This window comes from Crocodylus porosus, unplaced genomic scaffold (genome assembly GCF_001723895.1).
Source record: "Crocodylus porosus isolate Cpor-Errol unplaced genomic scaffold, CroPor_comp1, whole genome shotgun sequence".
Taxonomy (NCBI): domain Eukaryota; kingdom Metazoa; phylum Chordata; order Crocodylia; family Crocodylidae; genus Crocodylus; species Crocodylus porosus.
The window spans coordinates 41103841-41131836 of record NW_017728943.1 but is presented as its reverse complement, the minus strand read 5'-3'; the positions used below and the strand labels follow the sequence as shown (position 1 = coordinate 41131836).

The 27996-nt window shown below is 40.7% G+C and overlaps 1 protein-coding gene across 4 annotated transcripts in view; it reads right to left on the bottom strand.

Annotated features, from left to right (window-relative positions):
- Positions 1-27996, bottom strand: part of BCL11A (B-cell CLL/lymphoma 11A) — a 102317-nt gene that overhangs the window by 10665 nt on the left and 63656 nt on the right. For 3 of the 4 annotated variants that reach the window (XM_019549235.1, XM_019549236.1, XM_019549238.1), the window contains one exon: positions 1-2808. This exon is cut by the window's left edge and continues 2632 nt beyond it. In XM_019549235.1, coding sequence (XP_019404780.1) covers positions 803-2808 — 2006 coding nt within the window. In that variant the 3' untranslated portion in view covers positions 1-802. The remainder of the gene's footprint in view (positions 2809-27996) is intronic. The other variant, XM_019549237.1, reaches the window with a different exon arrangement.

Here is a 27996-nt window from a genome sequence, read left to right as displayed (position 1 = left end):
AGGTAGCCACTGTTGTGAGAAACACAATATAGCATCATACGCTAGGTCCTAAAGGCTCATCGTTTTAACCAATGTTGAAGTAAGCTACAAGTTTAGAACAAGTAGGAAGGAGCCATCAACATGGTTTGAATAGATCCAAGGCACTCAGATTTTTTTTTTGTTTTAAACCAAATGATAGTAGAAATTTACTTTTTCTTTTTTTTTGTTTGTTTGTTAGATTTCAATTAAAGGCCTTTTTTTATTTGTCCAATTGATAGGTTTAATCCTTTCAAGACAGAAATCTAGCTAATACAACTGTTTTTCAGTGCTATCACTCCTGTCCAAAGAGGGTTACCAAAAGCATGTTTTCCTCCTCACATTACAAAACAAAACTGTACATGATATGTATTACAGGATGTATGCAGCATGGTTGGTTTTGCTTGTTTTTGTTTTGTTTTGTTTTTCTTTTCTTTTTTTCAAGAACGGAACTGGAAACAGCAACATGTTTGCTCAGCAACTAATCAGGGACAATTTAAAAATAGCCATAACATACCATACATGCTGTCTAATTTAAAATAAAAAAACAACATACACAACATGTAAATTATTGCACAAGAGAAAGGCTCAAAGTTGCGTAAAATGCAATAGTATTGCCCCGATACAGATCATGCATTCAAACGGTGAGAACAAAAAAAGAAAAATAAACAGGTGTGCTGGTGACAAGCACTTTCTTAATATCCTTAGCTTCCATTATTTTAATCACAAGGGACTAGAAAAAACTCTACAGGGAACCAGGGGCGGGGACGGGAGTATTAATATACCTCTATTCAGTTTTTATATCGTTATTCAAGACTCGATCACTGTGCCATTTTTTCATGTGTTTCTCCAGGGTACTGTACACGCTAAAAGGCATCTTACAAATTTCACATTTGTAAACGTCCTTCCCCACCTGACCATGTGTTTTCATGTGTCGGGTGAGTTTGCTACTCTGGGCGCAGGCGTAGTTGCAAAGCTCACACTTATACGGCCTCTCGCCTGTGTGGCTCCTCCTGTGGACAGTGAGATTACTACAGTTCTTGAAGACTTTCCCACAGTACTCACAAGTGTCGCTGCGTCTGCCCTCTTTTGAGCTAGGCCTTCCAGGGCCTGGACCACTAATATGTGGGGTGCTTCCTCCGCTTCCCGTGCCGCTGCGGCCTGAGATCCCTCCATCCATCTCCCCCGGAGGTGTGGAAAAGCGTAAACTTCCATTTTCTGATGAGTGTTCTGAGGAGGAGGCAAAAGGCGATTGTCTGGAGTCTCCAAAGTTGAGGAATGGATCTTTTAGCTGTCTAGAGGCAGCGTACCCAGCTAGCCACTGGGAGTAAACATTTTCGGTGTTAGGCATAGCTGTAGCAGGCAGGTCGAACTCCTTCTCAAGTTTAATGCGTTTTGAGAAAGGGCTCAGAGAGCTGGGGCTACCCAAGAGCAGCTTTTTGGATAAACCTCCAGAGGCAGATTCACCAGGTGAGCACCCCCTGCCATTAACAGTGCCATCGTCAATGCGATCTGATTCTCCAGCTACTGAGTCTTCATCGCAAGTGTCTCTGTGTGCCTCTGATTCAGACAGGTGCCCTCGTTTATGTTTTTCTCCAAGGACCTGGTGAAAGGCCTCACTGAAGTGCTGCATGGAACTCAAGACCATCCCTTGCATGACATCTGGTATGGAACGGTTCTCCTCACCAGACCTGGAGTTGTTTTCATGGTGACGGGCTGCTTCTAGATTAATGCCGAAGCCATAGTCTGTTCTTTCATTTTCATTTAAGTCCTCCTCCTCTTCTTCTTCTTCCTCTTCTTCTTCCTCCTCCTCCTCTTCTTCTTCCTCATCCCCATTTTCTGGAATCATGTTGGGGTCATTCTCACTCTTAAACTTGGCCACAACAGACTTGAGGGCACTACTTGCACTGCCAACGAGGTCGCTGGTTCCAGGCTCTGGGGAACTGGCTGTGGAGAGACCATCATCTGATTTCACTGTCATGGGGGATGATTTGTGCATGTGTGTTTTCATGTGGCGCTTTAGCTTGCTTGCCTGAGTGCATGCATGGTCACAGAGGTTGCACTTGTAGGGCTTTTCTCCAGTGTGGCTTCTACGGTGTACTACTAAATTACTCTGAAACTTGAATGTTTTCCCACAAAATTCACAAGACTTGGACTTTATTGGAGGCTGGGAGGGAGGAGGAGCTGACTGAAGAGGAGGAAGGGGTGGGGTGGCCAAAAAGGGTGGCTTGTTGCCTGGTTGGAATGGTTGCAGTAACCTTTGCATAGGGCTGGGCCGGCTCGGTGATAATGGTGGACTAGAGGTGTTTCCAGCTAACTCTCTAAGTCTCCTGGAGAAATCCATAGCTGGTGGCTCCATAGCCATGGGGTTCAATCGCAGTACCCTGTCAAAGGCACTAGGGTGATGGGTTGCAAGAGCCATTTCTTCTGCACCCAGGCGTTCTATGCGATGTGGATCCAAATGATGTCTTGGGGGAGGGCTAAACAAAGGAGGTGTGGGTGGAAAACGCCCTTCTCCAAGACCCGAAGCCTCTCTCGATACTGATCCAGGTATTCTTAACAGGTTAAAAGGGTTATTGTCTGCAATATGAATTCCATGGAGTGGTGGCTGTGAAGGACATTCTGCACCTAGTCCTGATGGAATACCAACCCGCGGTGTCAGGGGACTTCCATGCTCGCTTTCTAAGTAGATTCTTAATCCGTGGGTATTCTGTGCATGTTGCAAGAGAAACCATGCGCTGTTGAAAGGCTGTTTACAAGTTGTACACGTGTAGCTGCTGGGCTCATCTTTACCTGCAAAATAATACAACAGCAACATAAATGTTTAATCACTGAATAGCTTATCAAGGATTGATCGCTTTTTTTTTGCCATCTAATCTTTCCTTTCCATAACATTGAATTGGAAGTGGAAAACAGAAATCTCAACAACTGCATAATGATGGGAGAGGGAGGGAAGCATACACATTTAACCATATCAAATCAGCACTGACTCCCTGCCTCTTTTTCTCTCCCTAGACACAGAAGAGGATGCAAACAGGTAACAGTGTTAAAGAGCCATCAAAAAGATGATTAAGTCAATTAATTCTAATTATGGCTCCACAGATCTTACCTGGAACGGGGCCTGCTAATATTTAAAAGTAAAAAAAAAAAAAAAATGTTACCAAAAGTGTCCTTCAGAAACATATACATTGGTTAAAGAAGCAGCCTGAAGTGTAATGATAGCTAGCAAGCTGAGAAATGTTATATTATCATCCTCTTCATTATTTTGAGAGACTAACAATGTGTACAAAATTAGACAACATCTCATGCCCTGAGCAGAGATTCAGCTTCAATTGCGGGGGAGGGGGGTGGGGGGGAAGAAATAGAAAGATGCAGTGCAGCTAGTCAAATATCTGGACAGTATCCAAGAAGCCTGGACACATGCCCTATTGGAGTCACATTATTTCTCTCACTCTGAAAAGAATCTGAGGATGGTAAATGCCACTTTGGCAAGTAGCTAGCTAACTCTATTTCATGATAATTTATTTTCAAAGATAACATGGACATTATAAAAGAGCAACCAACTAATAACTAAACAAAAAGCTAACTAATAATGACACAAGAAAGCAGTCACATCTAACACACTGCAAAACAAGAGAAATGAAAAACTTTTGAGGATTGGAGGCACAGAACAGTGTGAAATATGACAGAGGCAAATACAGTAACATTTTTATTGATTACTGTTATTTTAAGAATAATCCAGTTTTACCACAGTACGTATTTTTGCTACATGTTGGTAAATTGAAATTATAGCAAAAATGAGAACAAAAAATTAATGTTCAGTCTGCCTGATGGTTCTTGTAGAGTTGCTATTTAGTGATTTAAAAACGAAAGCTCCTGAGGTTTGCTGAGAAACAAAAATATACCAGGCTTCCAAAACAAGGAAAGCTTACTATGGTATTTGACTGCATAATGTACCCCTGGGCTGACCTGTAATTTACTTTACGATGCATTTATGAACTCACTCAATATAAACTACTTGTAGGGAAATCTCTTTACAAGATTAGAAGGTAGATGCCAAAAAATTAGATCTCAAGTATTCATCCAATGTGAAGCATAAAAAATAATAATAATAAAAAACCCCAAACTGAAAACAGACAGTATTGGAAAGAACATTTCAATAGTAGCATTCTCTTATCTACAACCTTCTTATTTTCCATCTCACTTCAAAGAAGAAGACAGAAAGCTTTCTAAGAGTATTTTCATTATACAATGTGTTAAATAATGATTCGGGAATATGACAGACAGGCAAGCTATAGTTCTGGCTATAGTGACCCATTGCAGTTTTCCTCCGTGCCTTCAGGTTCCTCTATTATTACATATTTAGTCTGACAATCTGAATTGGGTAAGTAAAAAGGAGATTCAACCATCTATAGTAGGCATTTAACACTTTAACCACTTAAAAAGCTGTTGGAATAACATTTAACATTTCATTCTTCAACTGAAGCCAGCTTTTGAATAAAATGCATTACAGTGTTTAGTATGTGCCATGACTACAAGCAGAGATAAATACTTAAATCTGTTGGAAATAGAACAAAATTCAATTGGACTTTTACATTCCTGTGCTCATTTGTGTGCTCAAAAATCTTAAATGTGAAAATTTCATTTTATTTTGCTGTCATAAAGTAGAAGTTTTTAACAACATAATGCAAGCTACGTGATCAGGCTACAGTATGCTAACAATGTAATGCTACCCTGCTTCTCTATTTTATATATTAGGTCAGAGAAAATGGCATTTTATCTTATAATGAGGATACAACATACAGTTTTCACTATCACATTTTAGTATTCCCATCAACTAGATATTCTAGATCATAAGGGCAGCTAGTGTAATCATAATGTCAATGAGAAGGGCTGTTACGACTGAGACTAAAGATTACATGGAAAAAGCTGCTTTGAAACTGGTAATTATTACCAGTCCACTAATAGCAAATGATGCATTACAGTTTCACCATATAATCTGTATTTCACTCAGCTCCTGCCAGTACAGCCTTATTATATTACAGTGCTCACAGATTCTAAATTCCTAAACTACTGTCATCAATAAATGTGTTACTTGCCATAATTTGTAAAATTACTTTGTTCATAACATCTTTGACTTATAAAGACTAGAATTGATTTCCTGCAGGCAAAATTAGGGCTACATTGATTTAGTGAAGTGCAAAATGCAATATTATTCTTCATTTGCTTTGCTGAAAAACAACTTTCCAATTCACCCTTCATTTTTGATAATCAAGATGATAATTTAAATTTAAACTAATGTTTAAGTACATAACTTCTCTAATTTTAAACAAGCTAACATGTTCAAGGAAGCAATGTAAAGAACATGAAATAAGACAAAGCAGTGAAACAGTTAAAATCCACCAGTGAGGTAGCTGTACCTCCTGCTTTGAAGAAACACAATTTCTAATGTCTATTAGTGCTTGATTAATTATGAAGGTTATTGACTGACCATATTACCACCCAGAGATATGTTCCAGTCTAATGCAGGCTTGCCAAACTGTAAGAATTATGGCAATAATCCACAGGCTGCCAGCAAAGGAATGAGATTTGTATTTAAACCACCACATTCTGGGCACAACAATTTCTGCTTTCTTAGAACTAGTTCTCCATTTCACCCATCAAGGCTCCTGCTTTTGGACACTATTCTGTTCAGCAGAACAACAGGACCCCTCCTTTAAATGTTATGGGACCAATGTGACTTATGCTGGCTGCATCTATAAGTGCTTTAAGCATGGAGCAATAAACTCCGGCGCATATCACACTGGAGAGTATTGCTCTCCGGTGCTGCATCCTCATGTGAGCCTATGACTGCAGCACGTTGAGCAAGGCTGGAGCGGCCCTGGCTGCCAGGGGGTCTGGGAGTCAGCCTGCCAACCTGGGGCTTCTCTGACACAGTTCAATGTGCTGTGGAGGAGCTGGCTAGGGCACAAAGGTGCTTCATTGCGAGGCTAGAAGACAGGCAACTCCACACTGAAGCATCTTCATGCACCACCCAGCCCCATCAGCGTCTACATGTGTGGTGCTGTGCACTAAAGAACTCCACCACAGGACAGTACTTGTATTTACAAGTATTAACCTGTGACAGAATTAATTAGTTTCCTGTGGCCTAATAGGGTACTGATATGTGTAGACACTGATGCTTTATTGTGTAGGTAATTAGACAGCTCCACAGTAAACTTCTCATATAGATGCACCCACCCAGTTGCACCTACCCAGTAGTACCTGACTGCCATGAATAGCCCATTAATTTCTTCAGAAGCACAGATGAAGCAGGGCAATATGGAGCCTTAATAAGAGTGGCAGAATCAAAACCAGTCAGTAGGAACAGGAATAGCCAAGTCAGGCCAAATTTTGGATTTGCAATAGTTTTACAGACTCCTGACATTCAAGCATGGGAACTCTTGGATGCCAATCCTGCAACCTCCAAAATGCATTTGGTTTGATCACATGATTGAAGGTCTCCAACTCACCAAACTGCGAGACAAACTGGACAAAGATTCCATTAGTGCACTTGCCTCTGATGTACCCAGCTGCTCTATGTACCTTCTCCCACTCAGGTAACTGAATCCTGAAATAAACCATCTGTGTTTGTGGGCAGTGCGTGTGTACTCTAAGCCTGGCCAGGAAATATACCTTGCATAACAGCAGTGCTACTTACATGCCCATTTTCCAGCTAACTCCACACAGAGATAGGATACAGCTGAACTTGTTTGCATTTGTCAGCTCTTTTGACATCACAATCTCAACTCCTTGCATCCTAAACAGTGTCTTCAGCCTAAATGGAGCTCATATTCACCTCCCAGGCAACACACTCCCAACAAAGTAAAGGACCCTGCTCAACAACTCAAACAGCTCCAGGCAGTCCTGGATTCCTGCCTCATCATTACTGCCTCCTACTCTTCAGGCCCCTGGCAGATCTCAGTATGTTCTGGCAACAAACCTCCCAAAGGCTTATTGGACTAGAAGCCTTTAGTCCCTCCCAGATCCCTTTTAGCCCTTGGCCATAATCCCACATGGATTAATGAACCCCTACATGAAGGTCACTAGGGACCACAGATCCTCCTCCCATTCAGGGGTGAAATTTACATAGATTAGCAGGTGATGGGCAGAAGTAAATACAGAAGAAGCAGAATGTGATCATAAAGTACAACCAGAGGAAGCTGGACAGGTTTCCTTCCCATCCCTGGCCCCTTCTTCCAGCCACTCGCCTTTACATGGCCTGAATTGTTCATTCACATATTTACTGACAGAGCTTGGTTCTGCCACTTTTACCCTAATAGGGCTCAGTAGCCCAGTGCTTCACAAATACTCCTACTGAAATGAATGTTCAAGGCATTCCTCCATGTGAGCAACACTGGGTCCATAACAATTAAGAAAGGAGGACCTAAGGCTCACCTTGAAGATTTTCCTATTGTGACAGTGTTATATGCAATGTTATAACATGCAGAACAGTACTGTAATGTCATCCAGCTGCACTGCACTAATTTTAATGAGACCATCAGGAATGTCCCAATCATCCAGTCCCTTAGGTTAAACTAGAATCAGCTTGCCACCACACTAGCTTTCATCTGGGAGTGAAAGCAGGGCTTGAACCGCAGTCTTCAGTTCAAAGAGTCATAGGGTTTAAAGCTAAAAGGGACATCAGATCTAGTAGTCTAACATCTTATATAGCACCAGCCATTAATTTTTCCCCAGTCCCTGCTATAATGTTACCAGTAACTTATCTTTGGGTCAAGCACGTCTCCTAGAAAGGCTTCCTGAAGACACCAAGGGATGGATGTCTGCTGCTCTCCTTGTCAGTTTGTTTCCATAGTTAATCACGCTCATGGATAAAAGTGTGTGCCTTATTTCTAATTCAAATGTCTGCCTTCAGCTTCCAATCCCTGGATCTTGTTATGCCCTTTTCCATTATCTTAAAGGGTCTTTAGTACCCAGAAGGTCTGCCCTAGAGGGATGCGCGCACTCAGACCAAGTTACAATTTTGATCTCATTCTTTTTGAAAAGCTAAACAGATTAAAGTCGCTCCTGGCATTTTCTGAGCCTCTGAATCATTGGTGCAACTACTTTCTGGACTCTCTTAATATGGAGACACCAGACTGTATGCAGTATTCTAGTATCAACCTTACCAGTGGTATCTGCAGAGGCCAAAACACCTTCCTCACTACTCCCCTGTCAATACATGTAAGGATCACAACAAGGCTTTTTTGCCACAGCACTGCACTGGGAGTTCATGTTGAGTTGTTTGTCCACTATAACCTCTAGGTCCTTTCAGGATTGCTGCTTTCCAGGATCCTACCCCCACTCTAAAGATACAACCTTTTTCTCAAATGTATTACTTTACACGTTGCTGTATTAAAACTCAATTTGCTTAAACGGGCACAGCTTGCAAAGCAATGCAGGTCTCTCTGTAACTGTCCTCTTTTCATCCACTGACCTATGTATTATCTTCAATTTTTACCAGTAGTGATTTATATATTTACTTCCAAATAATTGATGAAAATGTTGAATAGTATCCAGTCACTGAGGAACCCCACTAGAATCACCCAACGAGTCCCTCTAATGACTGCTTTTTGAGATTTGATGTTTAATCCATCTAAAGTGTGCCCTATTGACCTTCTATAGTGCTATTTTTTGGTCAGAATATATTCCAGTATCAGGAAAAATGCTTTACAGAAGCATAAGTATACTACATCTACACAGTTACCTTTAGCAACCAAATTTTTAATCTCAAGTTAAGCAATCAGGTTTAACAAGATCTCTGTTTTACAAATTTGTGTTGATGGACATTAATTATATTCCTTTCCTTTATTTCTTTAATTCCATGGCAGCTTTTCCACTATTTTGCTCAGGTTTAATGCCAACCTAACTGGCCGACAGTAATCTCAGACATCCTTCTTGCCCTTTTTGAATGCTGGCACAAGCGTAGCACTCTTCCAGTCTTCTAGAATTTTTTCGCTGTTCCAAATGGTATTAAAAATTCACATCAGTAGGCCAAAGATTTCAAAAGCCAACTCTTTTAACCACTCTTGGGTTATAAGAACCAGATGATTTCAAAACATTCACCCATTTTAACGTTGTGTTATTTAACATCCTTCGTGACTATTAATGGTCCAGAACAGGGCTATCCAACTTCAAAGTAGCCAGGGATTACATGAACCATGGGCTTAAGGGGGGGGGAGAGGGCCCACACACTTAAGGGCTGTACTGCCTAGAGTCATAGGCCTCGAAGGATACATGTCACATACAGGCAGGCAGGTGCTCCCCCTTCCCACTGCACCACACAAGGGTGGGTTTCTCCACTTTGCTGCTTTGTGTCTGTGGGTGAGCAGGTGCTCCCCACCCCATTACACTATGTGTGCAGGACGGGGCATCCCTATCCCATGAGACATGGCATACTCCGCCTCACCTGCAGCTCCCTGCAGGTTCTCCTGTGGCACCATGCCACACTGGCACTCCAAGCTGTCGTCTCCCCCAGCACCATGGGCTGCACCATGCCATGCCACCCCCGGAGTCCAGAGGAGAGCCACGCGCACGATCAGAGGTCAGGAAAACAGATCTTACGACGACAGGCTGAGAGCCATGGGACTCTTTAGCCTGGAAAAGCGCAGGCTCAGGGGTGATCTGATGGCCACCTATAAGTTTATCAGGGGTGACCACCAGGATCTGGGGGAACGTTTGTTCACCAGAGCGCCCCAAGGGATGACGAGGTCGAACGGTCACAAACTCCTGCAAGACCATTTCAGGCTGGACATAAGGAAGAATTTCTTTACTGTCCGAGCCCCCAAGGTCTGGAACAGTCTGCCAGCGGAGGTGGTTCAAGCACCTACACTGAACACCTTCAAAAGTAAATTGGATGCTTATCTTGCTGGGATCCTATGACCCCAGCTGACTTCCTGCCCTTTGGGCAGGGGGCTGGACTCGATGATCTCCCGAGGTCCCTTCCAGCCCTAATGTCTATGAAATCTATGAAATATGAAATCTATGGAGGCTGGGCCAGGCAGCAGAAACAGGGAGCAGGAAATCTCCAAGACTCCAGCTGCTGCTGCTGCCGGGGCAGTAGTTGCCAGGTGGGAGTCAAGGGGCTGCATGTGGCCCAAGGGCCAACAGGTGGACAGCTCTAGTTCAGAATATTTCACTGTCCTTGGGTAACCCAAGTACATCATACTGCTTCTTTCTAAAAACAGAACCATTTATTTAACACTTGGATCTTTTCTGCATCATTATTAACAGATTTTCCACCTTCACTTCCTCATGGGTTTCTAGGATTTATTTCTAGGATTTATTTTCTTCTTAATATACTTTAAAAACTCCTTTCCATTGCTGCTCGCTCCACCAACCCTGGATTTTTCCCTGACATCTTTACCTTCCCTTATCAGTTCTCTACATTTCATACGTTCTCTTTAAACTTCTCATTGAATAAACCCTTCATGGTTATCTTTTTCCCTCTCTTTTTTTTACATTCATTATATATTATTTTTAATTGCAATCTTCACTTCACCACTGAGACAATATGAGCTTTTAACCAAAGTTGTCCTCTGTCCTAATTGGAGAATTAGGGCTTTTTGGCCATCTAGTAAACCCTTCTTACAGAATTCCCATTTATACTGTCCTGTCTAAATACTTCCTCACAATCAATTTCAGTTACAATTTTTCTCAGTTTTATAAAGTTAGTCTTTCTTTAACATTAAGTATATCTATAACAGGTTAGAACTTAGTGGAGGCATCTACATGTGTGCTTTACTGCAGGGCTGACTAATTAGATCCCCAGTAAAGCATCACCATCTACACAGGTGCCCATATTAGGGTACACTAAATTAATTCTCTCCACTGTAGGACAGTACTGTCTGGGACAAGTACTGTCCTACAGCAGAGTAGCTACATGAGCTGAAACACACATGTAGACAGTGACAGGAGCTGGCTAGGGAATGAGTATGCTACAGTACAAGGGCTGCCTGCCAGCTAGCCCACCACTGTAGCACTCTCGTGCCCCAATCAGGCCCTCCACAGTCCAATGCCACCACCTGGAACCCAGGGCTGACCCTCCCGGACTCCTTGTCAGCCCAGGGCTACTCCACCCCAGCTCAACAGCTGCAGTCCCAGGCACACATGAAGACACTGCACCCAGGAGCAGCTTACTCCAGTGAGAACTTCACCAGAGTGACTCCAGCAGTTGCCCTTTTCTGAGCTTTGTTAGTTAAGACACAGACCCATATTCATTCAGGATCCTGCAGTTTTGAGTTATCAGTCACTAAAATACATAATAAAATATGTAATTTGGAGTACCACTCTCACCTCCTTTACCCCATTTGTCCTTCCTACACAGTCTACAATGAGTGATTTTAACATTCCAACCATATGAACCATCCCACAACATTTCAGTAATGCCAGTTATATCAAATGTCTTCTTTTCAATGAGAATTACCAGTTCTTCTCCCTTGTTATCCTGACTCCTAACTTTGGTATACAAGCAATTGAAAAATATCTTCTTTTCACACTTTTTTTCATGTTGTCTCTGTTTGTTGCTGACGCACTAAATTTCAGGTTGTGTTACATTTGCCTTCTTGGCCTCTTCTCTTTGCAACATTTGCTTACTATCCTCCTGATTGTCTCAGCAAGTCTGCAACTGAGAAGATTACTTTCCCTACCTGTAAGGTTTGCCCCATCCTCCTCACACAGCCCCTTTCTCACCGGAATGTGGGAAATGCTCCATCAAACCAAAATTATCTGCTTTACACCAGTGGCACAGCTAGCAATTCAATTCCAGATCTGGCATCTCTTGGGTCCCTCAGATAGGAAGGGAGGAGTAAGAGCTTGTGAAAGTGATTAAACAAATTGCTGCCATTTCCTGTCTATTTTTTTATCAAAAAAGTTAATCTCAAAGGTCCTGCAAAAGTCCTGCTAGGGGGCCCTTGTGCTATGAAAGCACAAGCCAAGAAGCAAACATGGGACAAAAAGTCGGAGCCTGTGCTTCCTCATGGCAGTCTAAGCATGGCATGGAGGCAGTATAACCCATTTTTTCCCTATAGGTTTACTGGTCATTTTCTTTTCTCTCCTAGCACTGCCTCCCTCCCCCTTATCTCACTCTCTTTCCCCCTTCCCTTGTCTTCTGTGTTCTAATTGCTCTCTCCCTATACTCCGCTTTTTGCACATCCTTTCACATCAGATCATGTCAACTTTGGTGCACAAAAGCTTGTGCTCCCTATATTGACATATATATATATGTTTAATTTAGTCTATAAGGTGCATATCTACCCTGCCTACTGACTTCAGACTATCACGGCTATCTACATCTCTATTCATGGAGGCAGCATAGACATGACCTTACTGATTCACAAGGGATCTTCCATGCAAAATAAAAGGAATGGGCCAAATTTAACCCTGAACTAACATAACTGATTTCACCAGATAAATTTGATCCAATCCCTTTAGCAAAGCATTGCATATTTTGCTTGAAGACAATTGCAGATCTATTTTTACATGCCATCCAGCAAACTATTAGATTCAGATCTGAAGAAACTGTACTGCATTTTACTAGAACGATACTTAACAACTCTAAAATAACAGTTCCTTCCCCCAAAAAATTACAACAACAAAACTTCAATCCTCAAAAAAAGAGATGATTTAGCTGGGTAACATATGGGTGATAGATTTAGCTCCTGATCTGAAAAATGTTAACTGAGTGGAATGTATATTGGCATTTAGTGCCTTTAAGGGCAGTCGGCACGTTTACTCAATAAAATATGAAGGCATGTCTGCTTTTAGCATTAAGGGGGCTTTTTTAAAAATACATTTCTTCTTTACTGTTCTCACAAATATATGGAATGGAGTACATTCAAATACTTTATCCTGATACATTAGTCAAAAGAAACTGAGATCTTGAACAATATAGTTGACTCTGAACCAGACCCACAGGCATGTCCAAAGCCACCAGCAGCAGAGCCAGACAAGAAGCTGGGGAAAAGGCCAACTAGGAAGAGAAGCTGTCAGCTAGATGCCACTGCTGGAAAAAAATCATTTTGGAGCTAGGCATGTAAGTGCCATTGCCAAGCGAGTAATGGAATAGTCAGCATGTATGTGCCAATATGCCTTGGAAGAGCTTCCTTCATTTCTTAAAAGTAAAGGCTAGTCCAGAAAAGCTAAAGACAGATGGATGTTTTTTAAGAACAGTAACAATGAAATACAGGGTTCTGTTGACGTGACAAGGGCAGAAGTTTATTTGTGAAAGACCCCATATTAAGAAGTTAATTATAAAAACAAAGTGTATCGTATTTGAGGGCATCATGTAGGATGAATGCATTCTAGAATACAGTATGCAAGAGCCAAGCAAAGCCTGTTCACAATGTTCATAAACAGCAAACCAAGGTAAGCAGGGAGAAAATACTATGTATGTGCTTATAGTTTCCAGGGGAACTCACTCAGCTACAGACCTTCTGTTTTTGGACAAATTTGGGTCCCAGAATCAAAGGCAAATCTAGCAGATTCCAATCAGCCCAGGGTCTGGCAATCGGTACTGCTGGGAAAAGTAAAAAATGAGTTGATACAGCCAGCCACAATGTTCCCATCTCTCTAGTGTAGTGTATTCCACTAAGGTTATGTCTATACTACTCTGATTGCAATGCTGTATGGATGTGTCCACATTAGCTCTAGAGTAGGAAGTCAGTACCAGCCTAGCCATGGCAACACAGATGTTACTACGAGCTAACTGCCCAAGTGTTTACCCAACTTTTCATGAACATTCTGCATCCTGAGCTATTTCCATGCTGCAGCAATTACCAGTACCTGAGTTAAAGGCAGCATAGGTACATCAACCCTACAAGCACAGCAGTACTGGCAATGTAGCCCTAGCTTACCTCTCTTCAAAGAAGCATGAGCGCTCTGCTATAGCTGTCCCTCTTTAAGTTTCCTCCATTGCCCCACAGCAAAAGAAGCCTCAAAGTGACATGGAGGTCCTGTGCCTTCATACTCACGTTGACATTCCCTAAGGAATAGTAGCTCAGCTCCCTTTTCCACTGGGGCTTGTGTTCTCAAGGTTTCTGCCACCCTTGGGACATGCCATTAAAGGGCTTCCTATTGAAGGGAAGGCACGAACAGAGCCTTGGCTGAATAACCTTTTCAGTGGCATTTGCTCTGGCTGCTGTGCCTCCCCCTCCCACCTCCCGCTGGGAGCTTCTTTCGGTCTGTCCCATCTCCCCACATGCAGAGCCCTAGAGGAACTAAGTTGCTAAGTTAAGAATAGTGCTGTGCACACCTGGCACAGGAAATAGCCTACACGTGAACCTAGAATAAATTAATTCTCCCTCCCTGCATCTCCCAGAGAAGTGCTCAGGACCCAGAGTTCAGGGTGACATCAAGCAGAACTCCAGGACCTCCTAAGTGAATGACAAAAGGTTGGAGTAACACCCCAGACTTCAGCAAATTCACTCTTCATTTACACTGGTACAAATGAGTACAGAATTATTTAAAGTGCTTTCCTTTGGACCATAGCCATTTTCCTGAGTCCAAAGAGTATGTAAAAACCTGTCGAACTGTAGACGATCATGCCCCAGTGGTACACTGGATGAGGCTCAAACTGTGGCTGTCGATGGTTTAGGGAACTGGGAAAGGGAAACAAAGTAAATGTGCTTTGACGGTGGATAAATAATATGGTCTATAAGCAGTGAATTAAAAAGATTTTAAAGAAGCCTAGTTTTTGAGAAAGCACTGAGAGCCCACTCTTGGAAAACTGGGTTCTTCCACGTGTCTGGAACTGAATATCCAAACACTAAGACTTCTCAATTTACCCATCATTTCAAAAATATTTCTGCTACCTGAATATCAGAAGCACAGTGCTCTCCTTACAGTCCATGAGATCGGAGTCTTGGTGCAAAATGCATCTTGTTCTCCTGATAAAACTTATACTTGCCAGGCTAGATCAGGGTCGAAAGGACAAGGTTCTTTTCATTACAAGGTTGCCTGTTACAATAGGTTGTCACTCTTGTAGACTCCTGTATAGCTCACATATATCTTTTGTTACCAAACACACAGGAAATATAAAGTTACTGAGACTGGAATACCTGAGAACTATAACAAATACTTTCCCATCTCTTCCAGCTTTCACAAAAAATTATATGAAGAACACTTTGAACCAAAAACAGGAATTTCTTTATTCTCCTTCAATGTCAAATAATTGCTTGCTTTTGGACTGATAAATTCTGGATCATTACAGTCCTTAAAGGGGGGGAGAACAGAGTTAATTGTTACCACTTGTACTTGATTCATCTCTCCTCCATCTGGCTTGTCAAATTTCTTTTCCTTTGCAAATCCATCCTGCTGAAATGCCCTCAACCAAAACTACAGAACTGAAACTAGCAGGCCACAGGAACCTTTTACCACAGGCTAGAGATAAATGTGTTCAGCCAGAGTCTTCTGTAACCCACTTCTCTCTTTGTGAGAACTGAGGGAAAAATATCCACTTCTCATGGGTCCCCTTCTCTGCTGCTTAGCAGCACTGATTTAAATGAGCAAAACTATAATTTTGAAACAATGTTCTACTTACTCAGTGAGGTATTTTTTGAAAGACCACACTGCAAAGACATTATTATTATGCTGATCCACTACATATGGTTTATTCGTTGATGTTGTATTTTATTAGCAGTAGTAGTATTATTAGTATTATTACTGCTGTTGCTATTACTACTGCTATTATATTAGTGTATTTATAATTGCTATCTTGCGTCCTGTATATGTTGGCAAGAAGGCCTCTAATAAATATTGGGCCTGACTTACCATTCTGTTGTACAAGTTTTATGCCAATATAACTCTATTGATTTGAAAACTGTTATAACAGAGCAATGAATCAACAAAAACAATAGTAATAATAAACGTTTAAAAAAAGCACCGCTGAAACTCATTAGAAAAGGAGTCAGTGCTAAACAATAGTGAAAAAATACAGTTTTCACTGCATATAAACAAATGAGAAACTGAAGATATAGTAGGAAATAATTATAAACAGTATTGACACTGACCCAGAAAACTGGTAAAAAAAATTGGAAAAAGATTTTGTGAAACATATCTAATTTTAAAATGTTTCTTTTGTAGAATTCAAAGTGGCCCTGTTTTCTATTTTTTCAGTAACTTATCATTACTTTTATCCATATTTTGTTAGTGATACTATCACTGAAATCCTTATAAACATTTTCAATGTTTCTTAAACCTTTTTCTTACTTTCTGAACAAGTTATAAAATGATTTTAATAAAAACATGAGTTAAAATGTCACTGAATGGTATTTAAAACTAGATTTCAATAATTTCTAAAATTGTGTATGAAAATCTCTATGAAAGAAGGCCCTTTTGACAAAAAAAAAAAAAAAGAAAATGTGCAAAAAAAACCTGACCTGCTGTACCAGCTTGTTTTCATTGCCTACACTAAAGGAAAAAAATGCAAGCAGCAAAAATGATAAAAAGTAAGTGGTAATTACCTTTCAATTTTAATAATTGGAAGTCTGATTTAGCAATCCTAGGAACGATTTTTTTCATAAAATATGACTTTTAAGCAGATGGTGTCTCTTAAAATTTCCTGATGACAGCATTATCATACACAAGCTGAACTATTATTATTCTGTTCTACTCGTGTTCTTATACTACACCCTTCTCTGTGGTATTTGAATGCTTTCACTCACACTGAAAAACTATTTTAGATTCCAGTTCATTAGGGGCAAAAACTGGCTCGCAGCTTGAATAGAAAGGGCTTTTTTCTTTTCCTTACTACAGTGTGAACTCAAACGAGACAGGACTCTACCTGCAATGAGGTAGGCTCATGAAGGAGAGTCAGAGAATTCCAAGGTCAAGCCAAAGAATGCCCACGCACCAGTAGCTTAAACAGCCACTAGTCCATTTTTCTTTACTCTCCTGCCCTTTATGCCTTGTCCAGGGGAAGCAGACATCCACGTACTAAAGGCGTAGCCCTTACAGCAAACATACTTTTCTTTCCACAGGTGAAGAGTCCAGTTTCCAAGTTAAACGGGTGTGACCATGCAGTCACACTGCAATTCAGAAATGGTTTACTATTTAAAGTTAGAAAGCAGCAGCATTATCAGGAAGGTCAACGGAAACCAGATCCTATCACCTACAACATATTTAAAGTTTAAGAGCTAGAAAGGACAGAACAGCAGTTATTTGAACCTAACAAAGAAGTGGGGAAGAGCACTAGAAAACAGAACAAAAAATAGTTATGGGCGCCCTATTTCTAGTTCTTCCCTTCAAAACAGTAACAGCACCACACTACCTGAGAGCAAAGGGCAAGGAACTTCCCTTACTCTTCTTGGGGTGGGACTCACTATTACCCATTGAAGTCACTACAATTGATCAAAACGAGTGTTAGAACAGGCCCACACAGGGCCCACAGTAATTTTGTGGATGGCAACTTGACTTTTAATATCAAAATACTCCCCCAACATACAACTCACTCTTTTTTTAATTCTAATAAAAATACAACTCAAAGACCAGAAGCGAAACTGAACCTGTGCGTGACTTGGAGAGCTCAGCAAACACAGAAATGGGGGTTGCTCTTCCCCAGAGACCTACCAAGACTGCCAGTCATACTGGTTTGACCTCAATGTCTGTCACCATTTTCAAGGCGATCACTATTTAGCCACAAAAAAAATTGCTTTGGGCTCCAACTTGGCAAATCCTGGGTACTAGTCTGAAAATGATTTTGTGTTTTTTAGAACTTGGGGGAGAAAAGGTGGAAAACTATCAGTTTTTGATAAACAGAGCATGGAAGTAAATTTCAATTGGTGAGTTCAGACAATAATGTGGACTAAAAATTCAGCTTTAAATGATTTTTTTAAAGAAATCCTTCCAGCAAGTGTGAATCGATCCAGTAAACGTAAGTTGTCTATGCTCTAATACTAAAGCCATGGAGAAATAAAGATAATATACAAATCAAGTAGTATGCAATATAAAGTAATCCCATTAGCAGCACATACAAGCTGTAGTGTCTAGTATTGGACTAAATTGTACAACTACATTTGTTAATATATTGATATATGGATACAATCTTGCTTGTCTAAGAAACAATTAACAAAGCAATCAAACCCTGAAAGGCAGATCCATCTCAAGTTCTCTTCCCACTGACTTTAACAGGAAGACTCTCATAAGCAAGGACTTTTACAGGACCAGTCCTACAGTCACTAAAACCATCTGACTACTTTTGTCATGCAAAACACCAAAAATGGTTACTATTGTTGTAATGGCTGTATTTAGTCAGCCTGACATGGGGGTAGGGGGTAGTTTTTATACTTGGTGTTTTTATACTTTTCCTTTAAAATTTTCTTAGTATTTTAAATGAATAGATTCATAAACAGAAGTAATGCCCAAATGGTTCCAGCTGAAACTCCTCCAGTTAGACCTACTTGTATCAGGTAGATACAGTCTCTTTCAGACACTATTAACGGTCTATCAGGTCAATGACCCATCAACTAAGAAATCTCACGTAATCCTTGACCCAACAGAGCATCAAAGCTCCTTCAAAGCAGTCACCCGACTATCAAGTAAACAATACTCTGTTTCAACAGTCCATAATTATGTATTTACCCAATGGCTGCTAGGGACAATCAAGTTAATAATTCACTTTTTAAATACAGTGTAATTATATAGTTACAGAGAAGTTCCGAATTATTTTGTTCATTCTTGTATACCTATATGATGAATTGTTTCCTATATTTCTTTCTGTGGGTTCCTTTTTCTTATCTCCTTTCTCACAGCTACTTAACTGAACAAAAGGCAGAGTACACTACAACATAGAAGGCATGCTAAAATGATACTGACAGTCAACTTCTACAGTCCATGCTCAAGACGCCATGTTGTCTAATGAATGTGGTGGCAGAATAAGAGATGGGAGACCTGAGTTCCATTTCTGATTCTGCCAGTCACCTACCAGGTAATCTTAGGCAAGGCACTTCACCTCTCTGCCCAGATCTTTACACCCCCACACTTCATCCACTGCATGCAACTGGACAGTAACCCCTTCACAACGAGGGACTATCTGGAATTATATGTAGAGCACCCACCACCAGGGGGCTCTGGCCACAGTTGGGACTACCCTAATACAAATAATTAGAATAAGAAAAAGTTCCCATTGACAACAAAGAGGCAACTACAAGATTTGATCATGAAAGTAAAATTGTAGCCACGTGTATAATGGGCCATTTCACACAGATGTAGAAACCACATGTGGCTACTAAAATAAGAAGAGTAGGGCTTGTAGCGTGCATGTAGAGGCCTATTTGCACAATGGCTACAGCCACACAACAAAACCTGATCCTATGGATCAAATTTATATTTAAAAAAACAGAAATGCAATATTAAAGTCATTCCTATTGTTAATTCACAATGCTTTTGTCCACTGGTCCATGAACTACGTGATAACTAAGAGAACACACTTTTTCCTGACCTCAGCAGGTCTTAACACAACATAGATTTCTAGCTTTTCACTCTTCATTCCCCTTTTTTCTATAGCTTTAAATTACAACTTTTGCACCACTTTGTTCTGTGACTGATAGTACTGTTTCCCTCCTATATTGCTGTGTAAGTAACTAGATTTTTTTTCACACATACAGGATCAGAAGCACAATCATATGATTTTGTATTACTGAGAGCAACTACTAATGCTGTATGACCCAATTAGAATCTATGGGAAATTGCTGAAGGATGCTAATGAAATACACTGGACAGTCCTTGAGAAATCGAATTGAGCTGACATTTTGAAACTGTTCTGATCCCCCTCACAAGGACAAACAATGGATGAAATACTCATGCCACTACTCCCTGCTACAGATACTTCAGTAAATATATTTATTCTGCATGTAGATGAATCTATATAAAAGTAATGTCTATCATTTATTCCTTTTCTTTATTTTTAAAAGTATCCCGTGCTGTATTTTACACGTCATTTTCTAGTTATCTGAAGTTGTCCCAGATTCCATTAAATAAGTAAAATATAAATTCTTTTTCCCATGAATAGACTATTTGTATTGCAAGTGTAAAGCCAGAGCTGTACAGCACAATGTGTTTCATGCTAGTCAACATAACAGAATAAATTTATCCCAGATGTAGTTCCAATTAAATTAATGGAATTATGCCTTCGAAGAATTTAGAGAAGACAATCACTCAGGAGGCAGCCAGAATACATACAGGTGCTGGCTCTACCCAATTTTATGACACAGTTTTCATGGCTTGAGGTGTTCCATCACCTATTAAAGACATCTACCAGAGAGTTGGCCAGGACACCACTACCCTTCCCCAATGGCTCTCCTAAATGTCATAGTAGTTGCCACCTCTGGAAGTAGCATTCCACAACCTTTTCTCAAAACCCTGCCTGAGAGGTACGTTACTATGTCCGTAAAAGCTATAGCATATGGCAAAATGAACTGGCTTGAATACTGTAAGAAACATAGCCACACAAGCATGAAACTCTGTGCTGAGAAGTTCTGTGCTAGTGCAGATATACTGCTTCTGCTGCTCAAGCTAGCTCAAGTATCCTGATACTTACCTGTATTGTTCATCCTACACCAGTGCTGTGAACTGTGCTACGGCCAGCATCCTGTGCAGATGTTCCAGTATCTACACAGCCACTCAAGTCACTAATATAACCTCGCTAACTCGACTTAACCATCTTACTTTTTTCAGTACCAAGATCTTAATGTAAAACACTCACCCTAGAATTACATTGACCTAATTATCTCGGGCTAGGTAGGGCCTGAAACTAGAGTTCTAAACAATAATCAATACCAGCTCCAGGACTTGGGGAGATACAGATGATTTATTCTTCAGCCCCAATTTCCTCAAACTCTTTTTTCCACACCTTCCAAAATAGAGCCCCCTCTCTCTCGCCCCTCCTCTGCTTCGCTTTCCTCTCTGTCCCAAAGCAGTGCATTCAGAGAGTATTGGACTCCACTAGAACTACCTGAAAAAGAGGGCATTTTGACCAGAGGTCAGCATCCCTATCCACGAATCATCTATTGGGAAGGGAAAGGTTTACTCTGCCTCTGAACAGATTTGATGTCACTAAGGAGTTGTTACTACGCTAAGTGCTGCACCTGATCCTTACAGGAGTCAGTTTTGTACATGCACAACAGAACATGAGAAGAATTGTTAATTTTTTTCTTTGTAAATAGGACAAAAGGTGTCATAAAATTCTCCGCTCTCTTTTGGTTTATTCTACCTCATTTTTGTATTCTGTGTATCCCTGAAGCTGAAAATGATGTAATGCATGGAATAGTTGGACTTGGAGGAATGTAAGAACTGAGTGAATTTCTATAGCTTCATAGCATTTTCATAGTACACAGAGCATTTTCATAGCGCACATCATCTCTATAGCAAGTCAGGAAATGCAAAAGGGGCATTTAAAAATTTTGGTGATTCAGGCTTCCGGCATTCAAATTCACAGAAAGGAAAACAGAAAGAAGAATTTCTTGTTTATAGATTTGCAGATGAAATCCAACAAAAACCATGCAAAAAAAATGTCAGTAGGGTTGATTCAATTTCCAAGCTTGCAAGATCTCTTCTATCTGAGTGTTACCCGACCCCAGTAACACGCTTTGTTCCAAGGTTAAGATCAGTTTCCTTACAATAATGCAGAAAGCTGTTGTTTCAGTTGTGGCTGCACAATTCGGCTTTGAAGGACAGGTTAGTACCACACTACATTTAACTGGATTCAGTTCATCTGATTATACAGTGCCTTGCTTTCTGGAATATGTAATCATCTCTTTCTGATGACATTTTAAATATCCAACTAGACAAATAATTGCAGCAATAATTGATAGCTGAGTCAAACTGGAAGATTATTGATTGGCACAGGACCCACTGAAACAAATGTTCATCTTTCAGACATTACAGTAAGGATGCTTAAATCTAACTTTTGCTGATAAATGGTAAAAATCTGATTTACTGATAATGTCACTGAAAGAGAATATGCACTTCAGGATTTGATTACTTTGTAAAATTTTTAGAAGAAAAATTAGGCATTGTGATTTATATTTTATTCCACACAAATAATTACAAGAATATGGATAAGTAGTTGAAAGTAAACACATGCAGAGAAGTCTTAAAGAGTTGTTTATTAACTCTCTACCTTCCTGAATGCTATTTAGCTGTTCTTAATTACTACTTATGCAGTTTATTCTGCCCGTTTTCTGTGCATGCCTTATGCCTGTCATTATCAGTGAGTGGAGTTCACACACGTCAGGAAGAGACAGGTCCCGTCCCCCACCACCACCACCTCTTGCTTTCTCTACAGTCATTCCAGGCTGCAAGAAAGGAGCCACCTAACATATTATTCTTACCTGGCTATGAATAAAGTTGAAGTGAGATGCTTGAATTCTATGGGGCTGAATCCAATCTCAACTATACTGGTACAAATGAAGAACGATGGCACTGAAGTCAGTTGTGTTACACCAGCCTAAGAAAGGTCAGGATTATGCATATTTGCTCAACCACTGATTTTGTGACCTAAGAGTGTTTTAGTGTTAAAAATAAAACTGCATCTTAAACCTTTTTTACTGGACAGGAGCTTGTTTTTAACTACAAAATTAAATCATCTCTGTAGCCCCCCTGTGTTCAGTGTGAAATGGGGGAGAGGATTTGTGAAACTTACTTATTGAAAAGAATCATGAATAACCAATGTGGATGCTTGCATATGAGACATGACAAACAAATGAGCTGCCCGGCTCAAGAAAGTGGAGCCATTGTGAGGCAAAAGCCTGAAATTAAGGGAAAAAAGCATCAGAATATTTGAGCAGGGAACAAAGACTATAAATTCAGAGTAAGAGATGAAAAATGCACTGAAACGTTTTGAAACTGAGCCATTATGAGCTGATTTAGTCTCATAGCTACTGTTAAAAATCAGCCGCTTGTTAGATGTAATGATTATCTGAGCCCTGACACTTAAGGCATATGAGGGGGCTTGTTGAGCGGCTTTACTCTAATTTAGAGATCCTCAGTTAATTAGAAAGCCCTCAGATTTTCTGCAAATGCAGGTCACTATCGACAGCTCATGCTTTTGATGCTTTCTGTGTGACAGTTGTTGGACTGACCTTCCACGAGCTGGCAGGGTTGTCCAGACTTTCACAGTGTCAGAGAATTCAATCACCACTGCCAGCTTAAGCAGGAAGTTACACGTAAGGTTACTGTACTCATATACTCCGTTTCCTCACATTAAACAAATGCTGATGAAATCTGCATTTGCTTATCACTATAAATAGCTCTAATTTCAATTTTTTTTCTTAGTAGATGTCACAAACAGTCCAGAACTTCAGGGTACTGGTTTATTTAAAACCTTGCCAAGCAACACTCATGAGAAAGGGAAGTGTTTTACAGAGACTGACTTGCTTGTATTGAAACTGCAGCAATTGTGGAACAGAAACCCCTTTTTGATTTTTGTTTCCTGATTTCTACATCAGGTATCAGAAGCTGCACCTGCTCTGAGATGGAGTCCCTGTTTTCATTGCAAACCACATTTTCGGTGGGGGGGGAAGGGTCATTGTCATAAATCAAGCACACAAAAGGCTCAGCATCCTAATTTCTTAGTCCATCAGCAAACTGTCGTCATATCTTTCTAACTGCAGAAACAATTGTTCTATTTGGTGTTAAATTATATGCACATGTAAACAAAAACTAGTGAGTCCAATCCTGATCCCACTGAAGCCACTGGGAGCTTTGTTTACCTGTGTTTTGTATGTGTGCGTGCATTTGATTTAAAAGAATGAAATGTGTCAGGGATTCATCTAGGCTATGAGCTAATTGTGACTGTAATTGTAAAATAGAAAAGGTGGGTAACTGGAAAAAAATGTATTGCTCATGCATCATGCCCGCTATCTACAGGCCTGATCCTGCTCTCCTTGAGCCCAGTTCATCTTTGTTGTGCCTCTTTATACTCACACAGAGTGAGTGCAAATCAGATCAGTAACATCTTGCACCTCCCTTACACTTTCAGAAATGTACAAAGGAACAGTCACTCTGGCCCTTTTTCATGCAGCTGATGTGGCATTGGATCTAGAAACAGCTCTTCTTGCCGAGTGAAAGTATCAACCCTTGTGGGAGCTATGGTGCAAACTTATAGGGACTTGCAAACAGCATATAATGAAGAGCAAATACTAATCTGTATAGGCTGCATTTACACAAATGAGCACAGAAGCTCCAGAGTAGTACCTTCATGTTAGAGAGAGCTTGAAGAGCTGCTCCTTGCCCAGTCAGATCCTGCACCTTGTCCAGTAAAAGGTCACTAACCACACAGGATCCTCCTACTGCACTGCACAGTCCCATCACTCGGGCCCAGCAAGGCACAGTTCCTTGTTTAGTCAGGAACTTGTGCTTTTTTTAAAGAAAAAAAAATATTTCTATGTGCATATTTATACAAAAGACAAGAGCTGTTACTATTTGTTTAGTTGACTCTCAGACACAATCTGGCAGAACTTCAAAGCTAGAGGACACCTTTTAAAATGACAACAGAAAAGTAAAATGGTAACACTCTCTATGGAGATTTAAGAAAAAAGACCCAAAAGTTATGGTGGAAAATCCCATGATGAAGTGCATGCCTACAGCTACACCGTGAATCACTGACGGACACCAGAAAATTACCCATCAGGAACAATTCTACATTGTCAAGGAAATGATCTACTAGATAGTTTCAACTTCAAATATGGTCCAAAGTGATTTCATCTAGGTTTTTATACCAACCTACTCCTTGATATAAGCTTATTTTCTGATCTTTCCCCTTTCAACTCAGATGTGAGATAGATAGATAGATAGATAGATAGATACATAGATAGCCAGTTTGCTTGCTTGCTAGCAAGCTAGACCTTCTGTTCCTGCTCCTTTACTTGTAGCCATAACTTTTGCAATAATAGGAAGATATATTTAACCGCATTCATTTAGCAGCAATATTTTTTATACTTTGACCCAAGTATTCAGCTACTAGGCAATTTGACAAGGATGAAAAAGAGCTTATGGAACATCCAGGATATATTAACTCAGCAGCCAGATGATGTACCAAGGTAGAAATCAAACTTCCCAGGGAAGTCCCTCAAGCACCAGACCAATTCTCCTCTAGGGGCAGCAGGCTGAGATTTCTCCCTTGAGGCTTCTGTGAGTGGGATGCGAGGAGCAACCACTGGCAGAATCAGGCCCTAGTAATCTCTGTAGTATGGAAATGTATGTTTTCCTATTGGATAAGAGAAATCCACACACTTGAGGCTTCTGAAACCCTCACTGGCTGTAGCTCCCTAAGAAATGCACTTAATTCGCAGGTCCCCTGGCTGCACTAGTCATATCTTTCCTCCAGTCAATGTCATTCACTGAAGGTTCCACTTATCTCCAGGGCCCACCTCAGCAGATGAAAGCTTGCAAACACTTTTGCCCAACAGCATCTCCTACCAATGTCTAGACTTCTTAATATCAGGAAAAAGCACTACTGGAATCTAGCCTTAGTCCTTCATGTACCACATGTGTATCATTTCCAGCCTGATAAAAATATTCTGATTTAAATTTTCTATTTGATACAAATGTAATGATGTTCAGCAACATGGCCGAATACAGCCCACTAACCCAAAACTCACAGCAATGGTGAAACATAAAATGTTACCCTTCATAAGGATGGGAGATCAGGTTTATGGCCTTCTCAGTCAAGTCAAGGATGAAGCCTACTACAAACTGGAAGACCTGGCTTGAAGGCTTTTGGGTTTCTCCCTGTGGCTGTACCGCCTCAAGGTAGAGTGCTGCACAGGGACCAGAGGATTCTGGGATCCTGGTACATAAGCAAAGGTACCCTGCTTCTGGCTGGGTTCCACAGGTGTCTCAGGAACATGCATGTTTGTCCAGAATGATGAGTGCGTGTGGATGGGAAGTCCTCCAGGAAGGGACTGCTGTAGGATAAAATGAGACCCAAATACAAAATGGTATGACAAGAAAGAATAGAAGAAAGAAGGCTTTAATGGTATATCACCTAACATCTAGGTGATAAGGGGTACCTACATCTGCAGACAAATTAAATGGTCTCGCTCATATCAGTGGTGTGTACATTGTACCAAAAGACGACAAAGAACAAAGTGCATAAGTGGCCCTGACTACACTAGGTTGATGCTTTTTCACCTCCTTTATCCTCTGTACCTCATACTTAAACTCAGCTCCACAAAGTATACCCATACTACCCAGATGCCCCACAATACCTTCCCATGCATCATTGTAAAAACATGCCCGCATTGGTCAAAAACACTCAATATATCCCTTGCACACCCCACATCCAGTTACTGTAATTTACAACCTATCTCATGCTAGACACATGCCATTCACATCCCCTTGCCAAAACATATCTGGCAATCACCCCACCATAAATGAAGTTTATTTTTAACCCCCACAATATATGCACACAAACATACCCTCTGTTCACAGTTCCTTCCAACACACACTTCATTTACAACTCCCTCAACACACATATATAAGACAACACGTCACTTTCGCATGCACACACATCATTCACACCATTTCTCCTCTAGATATACATGCCTAGAATGCTCCAAGCAATCTCTTTATATGCCCCTTGCTCAAAAAAAGTCCATCCTTTTGGTTCTGCCCAGTAGGCTGCTCCCACCAACTTCAGTAAGGGAGGAGAGAGATTCTGACCTTGAGGTCCTACCGTAAACACTGGGGAGAGGAGCTGGGGCTTTCACTCTACACTCCATGTCAAAAGAGAGAGGAAACCAGTGGCTGCAGGGAGGATGGTATCTGCCCTGATCACACTGTTTTCTCTAGACAGTGGTACCTCTGTCAGGACTAGATGTCTTGAGGCATAAAGGGGAGAGGGCAGATTGCTCTATCACCAAAAAGACAGATCTCATGGAGGCACCATCAAAGCAGGTTTGGGACAAATGACGCATCTGTATTCTGCTCAAACACCTGATCTGGAATTTGTGCTACTACAGTAGGGTGATCCATTTACCTTAAATCCACTTGCGGCAAGGCTGATTTGAATAAACAGTGCTTTCTGTTACTCAGGATGTAGAAGGTCATCAACACAATGTATAGAAAAGATAGTATAAGGATAATACACTGTGCAGTGACTGCCAGACTATCTGTAGCAAAAGTCTTCCCTAATGAAAACTATTTTCCCATGGGTTAACACCATTCTTGGCAAAAACTGCTCTGCAAGGCTACAGATAAAACAACAGATTAATCAGTATGATAGTATCCCTAAGAATCAGAATAGAAACAATGACCAGCCTTTCACTAAGGGTCAATACTTGCTGCTTTTATTTGATTGATTGATTGGTTGATTACTATACTGCAGCATTACTTGCAAGCCTAATCAGGAATCCAAGCTTGCATAGGCACTGTATAAATACAAACCCAAATGACAGCTCTTGCCCCCCCAAAACTTACAATTATCGTTATTAGTTTTACTAAGCTTATGATATGGCTTGCCAAGTTCAACAGGTTTTCACTGCAACAATCCATTGCTCAGTGTCCCTGTTTAAGAGTAGCGAATATGTCAAAAGGCAGATAGCTTAGTGATAGTTCTGCCATTTCCCCATCAACTGCTATAACCAATATAGCCATTAAAAGCCCACCACACTACATTCATAGTTCATCTGAAAAAAAGTTGGCCTAACATTATTTTTAGTAACACTATGAAACTGTAATAACATTCATAATAATTAATACGGAGAATTTGCACTTTGTAGCACCTTAAATCCAATGATCTCAAAGTGCTTTAGAAATGTTCATTAGTTTAGCCTCACAATAGCCATGGAAGCTTGGTAAGTACCATCATTTGGCAGCTGTGGGAACAGAAGCAAGAGACGTTAAGTGATTTACACAAGATTATGCAGTAAGTCAGTAGCACAACTGGGATTCAACCACAGGAATGCTGATTCCCACTTCCCTATCAGACAGTCACACTGCTTTCAA